The 7969-nt window shown below is 43.4% G+C and overlaps 1 protein-coding gene across 1 annotated transcript in view; it reads right to left on the bottom strand.

The window, feature by feature from the left end:
- The window catches only part of LOC138981857 (nostrin-like), a gene marked incomplete at its 5' end in the record, with an annotated part of 33728 nt that extends 26489 nt beyond the window's left edge, over positions 1 to 7239 (bottom strand). The window contains 1 exon segment of the mRNA XM_070354971.1: positions 7154 to 7239. Within this exon segment, the coding sequence (XP_070211072.1) occupies positions 7154 to 7239 (86 nt within the window).
- Positions 7240 to 7969: the final 730 nt, after the last annotated feature.

Here is a 7969-nt window from a genome sequence, read left to right as displayed (position 1 = left end):
TCTCTCTCTCTCTCTCTCTCTCTCTCTCTCTCTCTCTCTCTCTCTCTCTCTCTCTCTCTCTCTCTCTCTCTCTCTCTCTCTCTGTCTCGCTCAACAACAAATCTGTGACCTCGATGCTATAATATAATTATTTGCAAATGTTATGCACTGGCACACATCGTGAGACCCTTCCTTTCTCACACATACTGCCTTCTACAAATATGTTGTTGGTGGAAAGTTCATTGTGGACATGCATGGTGAAACTGTGCTTTCACAGTTGCTTCCTATGGCGCACACACACTCACACACACACACACACACACACACACACACACCGGCACACACACACACATGAAAAGTAATGTACATGTTTTGAGATAATGAAGTAATATTGCATTGTCTGGTATTGTAGATGGCATGCATCTCATTCTAAAATCATTACATATTTTATGCACTGAGTCACACTATCTCTACAATTCCAAACATGAGGTCTTCCTTGACTGCACCTATTGATGATGGTTGTAAGTGCGTTGTGTATTGCGTTACAACCAGTCGGCGTGTAACAGAATTTGTCCTTCACAGCTGTCTGCCTTCCTGTAGATCTTCAATGACCCGTACCAATGAGTCTCCCCCCTCCTCATCTCTTCCTGGGGAACTTGTGTATCTGTGTGGCTGTGAGATGGTGTGTGTGTGTGTCTGTGTGTGTGTATGTGTGTGTGCTAAAATGGTAAGTATAAAAGGCATGTGCTCTAATAGTCTTCCGAAATATCTCTCTTTTTCTCTCTCTCTCTCTCTCTCTCTCTCTCTCTCTCTCTCTCTCTCTCTCTCTCTCTCTCTCTCTCTCTCTCTCTCTCTCTCTCTCCTTCTCTCTCCCTCATTATCTCTGTCTCTGTCTCTCCCCTCTCTCCCTCACGCATACACATAAACACAGACACAGACAGACAGGCAGACAGACAGACAGACAGACTCACACAGCATATCCACACAGGATTGGGTGGCCGAGTGGTAACGCACTTGCGCTCGGAAGCGAGAGGTTCGACCCTGGGTCAGGCCGCAATTTTCTCCCCCCTTTCCTAACCTAGGTGGTGGGTTCAAGTGCTAGTCTTTCGGATGAGACGAAAAACTGAGGTCCCTTCGTGTACACTACATTGGGGTGTGCACGTTAAAGATCCCACGATTGACAAAAGGGTCTTTCCTGGCAAAATTGTATAGGCATAGATAAAAATGTCCACCAAATACCCGTTTGACTTGGAATAAAGGCCGTGAAAGGTGAATGCTCGCCTAATAGGCTACTGAGCTTTACTGGCCGATGTGAATGCGTTATATATTGTGTGTAAAAAATGTCTGTTTGTCTGTCTGTCTGTAAAAAATTCCATTTCAAACGGCAGAAATTAATATGTAAGCGCCTAGGGCTATATCTAGATTAGGCGCATAAAAATGATCACAATAATAATAATAATAATAATAATATCCTAACATTATACCCATCTCACTGCTACTTCTGTCTTCAGACTGCAATAGTTCTCACTCCCGTAAAGACCCCAGGTCGGCTGTTTTAATTATGAACACCTATTCGTGCGTGTGTGTATGGCAGTAAACAGTGGACATAAACAGCCCCGGAATCTGGTAGCTCTGACTGGACAGTGCTACTCCACATACTATAGTGAGTTTTAAGATCTTCCGGGCTACGCTGGTGAGGTTGTAACACCACTACAGTGAAACCCTACTTTTAAAAGGGGGATGGGGTGGTCTAAAAAGTTTTTCAGTTTTTAATATCACGAACACAAAAGTACCTTTATTTGAAGTCTCCTTCTTGATTGTCTTAGCTTTTCGAAGGTCTTTAAATGAGAAGTGGGGGGTGGGGCGGGGGGTCCACTATAACAGACATATCTTCTTTGCCACCGGTACTGTCAGTGTCAGTGTTTGTGCCAGTGATCTATCCACTATGACATTCAAACAAGGACAAGAACAAGAATTGGCGGTCAGCCGAATGAATGCTTCTGTATATATATGCGATGAAGCTGAGAGGAGACTGGCATAATGTCAGAGTCTGTCCTGGCCATTCCAATGATCAATATTCAGCGGTAAGCTTCTGGTAGTCTGGAGTCTTACTGATTCTCTCAGTACCAGACACAGTGTACTGAGCCTGTGACTTGGAAACAGCCTCCATGCTGTTATTTCCAAAGGCACAGACACCGGCACGGTTAGGGATTTGATCGGATGGGTGGGTGGGGGGGTTGGGTGGTGGTGAGTGGTGGAGGTTCAGGGCCTGCCACCCACCCTCTCTGTTTTTCATGAGCCTGTGCCTGTGCCACAGGAAGTTGATGTATTCTGAGCATTTAACGTGCGTAGGAACCACGACACGGTCAAACAATGAACGTGTTTCCCTTATTGTGGGGAGGATGGGAGCGGGTTTGTGGGTGCAGGAATGGGTGTGTACGCATATATATATATATGTGTGTGTGAGGGGGGGTGTGTGTTTGTGTGTTTATGTGTGCGTGCATGCGTGCGTAAGTGTGTGTGCCTGCCTGCGTGCGTGCGTGCGTATAAGTGTGTGTGTGTTTGTGTGTTTGTGTGTTCGTGTTTCTATCTGCTCGTGACCTCACTTTTTACATTCTAAATGTTTTAACATAGAGGGGAATCGAGACGAGGGTCATGGTGTGTGTGTGTGTGTGTGTGTGTGTGTGTGTGTGTGTGTGTCTGTGTGTGTCTGTGTGTGTGTGTGTGTGTGTGTGTGTGTCTGTGTGTGTGTGTCTGTGTGTGTGCGTGTGTGTGTGTAGAGCGATTCAGACTAAACTACTGGACCGATCTTTATGAAATTTTACATGAGAGTTCCTGGGAATGATATCCCCGGACGTTTTTTTCTCCATGTTTTCGATAAATACTTTTGATGACGTCATATCCGGCTTTTTGTAAAAGTTGAGGCGGCACTGTCACACCCTCATTTTTCAATCAAATTGATTGAAATTTTTGTAAAGCAATCTTCGACGAAGGCCGGACTTCGGTATTGCATTTCAGCTTGGTGGCTTAAAAATTAATTAATGACTTTAGTAATTAAAAATCTGAAAATTGTAATTAAAATGTTTTTTATAAAACGATCCAAATGTACGTTCATCTTATTCTTCATCATTTTCTGATTCCAAAAACATATAAATATGTTATATTTGGATTAAAAACAAGCTCTGAAAATTAAAAATATAAAAATTATGATCAAAATTAAATTTCCGAAATCGATTTAAAAACAATTTCATCTTATTCCTTGTCGGTTCCTGATTCCAAACACATATAGATATGATATGTTTGGATTAAAAACACGCTCAGAAAGTTAAAACGAAGAGAGGTACAGAAAAGCGTGCTATGCAGCACAGCGAAACCACTACCGCGCTGAACAGGCTCGTCAGTTTCACTCCGTTTTGCACAAGCGGCGGACTACGGTCATTGTGAAAAAATGCAGTGCGTTCAGTTTCATTCTGTGAGTTCCACAGCTTGACTAAATGTAGTAATTTCGCCTTACGCCGCGACTTGTTGCTTCTTTAAAGATTAGTGTAAGAAATTGCAATGACACTTCTTTTTGACACAAGAGATTTAAGGGGCAAAGTAATATTTCAATCTCTCAGCAAAGCGTGGCACATGAGTCCTGCCTTTGTACGGAGCACTGCAACGCTTTTTATCTCTCATTTTCAAAAATTCCCCGTCTTTCCTATTGAATTAACCGTTGCGAAACTAGCTAATCCTGTTCTTATTGTTACTTCCGTGATTACCTTCAGAAAGATTTCTCGGTATGTCTTTATCTCTGGTGAGTTTGCTTTGGTTTCGCTCTATATTTTACCTGGCTGAGACAGAAAGATTTGATGGTAAACGTTTCGCCTGAGATATCAGTACAGTCTGTTTTAAAACAATACGTAATGGCGAGTTGACAGATATTTTCTTCGCTCATACTCATAATACATTGACAAAGTTTTCTTTGATTTTTGATCGACTGCAATCTCTCTCTCTCTCTCTCTCTCTCTCTCTCTCTCTCTCTCTCTCTCTCTGTGCGTGTCAAGGTCATACCCGTGCGCAGCAAGTGTTGTGAGCTCTGCAAGAAACACAATATTTGCTATGATTATGTTGTATATGGACGCATACCCTTCAGAAGGGGCTCTGGCCTAAAACTGAATAAACTTTCGTATTCTCTCTCTCTCTCTCTCTCTCTCTCTCTCTCTCTCTCTCTCTCTCTCTCTCTCTAACACACACACACACACACACACACACACACACACACACACCTACCCCTACCCCGCACCCTCCTGTCTCGCATGTCTGTGCCCAGTGTACGTGTTGCATGGCGGGCACCTTTCAACAAGGCCGATACTGGTTTTATTTGTTTACGTAACCGAGCAGCTTCACATCCATATATTCACAAACATACCCTTAAATAGCAGTCTCGCTCAACATTCGCACCACGTTATCTCTACATGTCTAAAATGCTTATTCGCGTGCAAAACATCAGCTGAACTCGGTTAACTTTGTTTTTTAACGTCATTGATTGGAGACTGGGGTAAAGAGGTATCGAGGGGAGGGCTGTTAATGTGCACACAAGAACATGTTCTACAACCCGTCTGAGGCAATGGACAATATGAACACAGGCTCCACTGATTCCTTGTACAATTTTGTTAGTTACACATGTGCACATCTACAAAACTAGAATCCAACAGTGGAATATGACTATTTTAAATATGAAGTGTTTAATAAACACTCAAAGGCATTTGACTGCACTGCACACAGTTGTTCAGGTATATGTACAGTAACTTTGCTATGGCATTAAGAAAAAGAGCCTTCGGTTGAACATGAAACGGGCTACATAGTTTCCATCTTTCCCCGCTACTGAAGATGTGCACATACATATATACCATACGGACACACAAACAGACACCAAGGATACAGCAGTGATGACTAGAACATCAAAGGCCTTCCAGCAACATTAACCTCAGGAATTCAAGTGTAAGCTTCGCCATAATTTCAAACCATCAACCTTAGTTACACCACTTTAGATTTTCCCTAAACCACGTTACGCCATCTCAAAGTCCGACCGAGAATTCGCTCTCCATCAGTTCCGAAGGTGTCGATTTACACACGCCGACCCAACATGCTGATGACATCAAACCAACCCGAACAATAGATTACATTAGGACCAAGTATTTGTTATGGGCGTATACATAGCCTTTGTCCCAAATCCCACTGCAAACGTGCCAATGTGACTATAGTACTTGTGGCATTACTACAGGCTAAGTACCACTGGCCTTTGCGATTACAAAGTCACGGTAGTAAGTTGTAACACGTCGTTAGGTGTTTAAAGGCACCGTCAATGCTTCTCGCGCAAGCAATGATGTTTACTATTACGGATCTGGTCACGTTCACATGGGTTCAGTTCATCCTTTCACTTTTTACGTGATGTAATCCTTGAGAATACGAGCGAAAAACATAACAAGATAACAATGCAATGTACTAACCAGAAACATACACTAAAAAAACGAACAACGTCTGCGCTTTTTCTTGTCCATCTTTTTGGTGAGCACATTTTCACTGTTAACTTTTTCTTGTTCTTCTCACCTAATCTCTCTTGTTCCTATTACGAGCAGAAAGAAAACTTGCTGCATTTTCTACTTTCACATCAAATATCTTCAGCCCGGCTGCTTCCTAATCAGAATGAGAATTTGTGTGTGAATTGATATCACACCAGTATTCGTTTAGACATTAATTCATCAAAACACTTCTGACTCTGCATAGACCGCACCCAGGCAGTCGCTTTTCAGTACAGTATATGTATATGCAACCATGTGGAAGGATGCGCTAAACCCATAAAAAAAAAGACTGGACAGAAATACAATGTTAATTCATGGAACATTTAACTTTTGACAAAATAAGATCTTCGCAAGTACATTCTGAAGTTTTGACAAAAATTAAACGTTCCATCAGGAAACATTTCTTGATTTTGATTCTAACATTTTTGTTTATTTTTTTCTTTGGAAAGCTGGCAGTATATCTGTTTTGGGAAAAAAAAGACTGGGCAGATCTGAGTTGGCAACACGAATCATTTACACGGGAACGACTGTTCCTTTAAGTCACAACGGACTTCGTGGCTTCAAAGTCATGGTCGTAACTTGTCCTGAGTTGACCCCCAAATAGCCGGTTTGGCATGAAAGAGGTCCCCAGCATTTAACTGAATCCCTCCGCTTACCAGCACAAAAGGACTGGATGGCGTTTCTGCTATGTAAACACAGCGGCTGACTTTCCCTAATTGTCAACAGGGGAGACTGACGATCTTTCACAATATTGGCTTAAAAGATAATTAAACAACTTGCGCAGCTTCTGAGTTTATTGTACTTCGCAACAGCAGCCATGCCTATCACACACATACGCCCATATTCAAGCAGAGAGAGAGGGGGGGGAGAGAGAGGGAGAGAGGGAGAGGGAGAGAGAGAGGGAGAGAGAGAGAGGGAGAGAGAGAGGGAGAGAGAGAGAGGGAGAAAGAGAGAGAGAGGGAGAGTGAGGGGGGGGGGGGAGAAGGAGAGAGAGGGAGAGGGAGGGAGAGAGAGAGAGAGTGAGAGAGAAAGAGAGAGAGAGACAGACAGAGAGACAGACATAGAGAGAGAGAGAGACAGACAGACAGACAGAGGACAGGCCGACAGACACACAGATATCACAACAATAACAACACATTAAAAATGACAGTTTACAATAACAGCTAGAAATCTACTGCATAATCATTTACAGAATGAAAGGAGACAATGCTGAATTCGATAACGAGGAACAGTAAAGGGGGTGGGGTGGGGAGGAGGGGTGGGGTGGGGTGGGGTAGGGGAGGAAGGGGTTTGAAAGAAAGACAGTAAAGGGATGGGGTGGGGAGGAGGGGTGGGGTGGGGAGAAGGGGTGGGACAGAAGAGACAGAATACAATCCCCGCTTCGAGGCACGCGGAAGCGACAGTCAGTTCAACAGAGAGCATGGATAAAGTCATAATTCTTCCTCCGAAAACGGCGTATGGCTGCCTAAATGGCGGGGTAAAAAACGGTCATACACGTAAAATTCCACTCGTGCAAAAAACACGAGTGTACGTAGGAGTTTCAGCCCACGAACGCAGAAGAAGAAGAAATCATAATTCAAAGGTTAAAAAGAAAGTTTAAAAAAACTTACCTTTCGTGTAATATACCGGCCACCTCCTTGCTAAACTCGCTCCCATGTTTGATGAACTTTCGTAACTCCTCAAAACCATCATAGCCCTGAAAAAAGATTCAAGAAACAAGGTCAGATTTTATCTTGTGAAAGCGTTCCTTCCCTGTGTCTTTCATGGTTTCCATGTTTGTTTTAATAAGCTAACCTCTCTCTCTTTCTCTATCTCTCTCTCTCTCACACACACACACACACACACACACACACACACACACACACACACACGCGCGCGCGCGCGCGCGCGATCACACACATAGAGGTCACACTAAAAACAAAATAGTGGTCTTCAAATAATCGTTTAAATATTTATCTGAACTTCCCCACAAATCAACAACTGAGACGAATACAAGTGACATAAATGTGTCTAAAAAGACCACAAAGTGTGTGTTTGTTTTTTCGTTATTTATTTCTTCTTCTTCTTCAGCGTTCCAGAATTTTCTGGTTACGTGTGAGCTCGTTTGCCAATTTGGGTTCCCCACACTATACTCTGAGAGCATAGTCAGCTCACTCCGCTTTCGTTGAGTAGGTATGCTGGGTATTTTCGTGTTTCCATAATCCACCGAACTCCGACATGGATTACAGGATCTTTTCCGTGCGTACTTGGTCTTGTGCTTGCGTGTACACACGAAGGGGGTTAAGTCACCAGCAGGTCTGCACATAAGTTGACCTGGGAGATCGGAAAAATCTCCACTCTTAACACACCAGGCGGCAGCGACCGGGATTCGAACTCACGACCTCCCGATTAGGAGGCCGACGTATTACCACCACGCCACTGCGCCC

Source organism: Littorina saxatilis, linkage group LG12 (assembly GCF_037325665.1).
Source record: "Littorina saxatilis isolate snail1 linkage group LG12, US_GU_Lsax_2.0, whole genome shotgun sequence".
NCBI classification, from domain to species: Eukaryota; Metazoa; Mollusca; class Gastropoda; order Littorinimorpha; family Littorinidae; genus Littorina; species Littorina saxatilis.
Note: the sequence above shows the minus strand (reverse complement) of the source record. Positions and strands in the feature narration are given on the sequence as shown.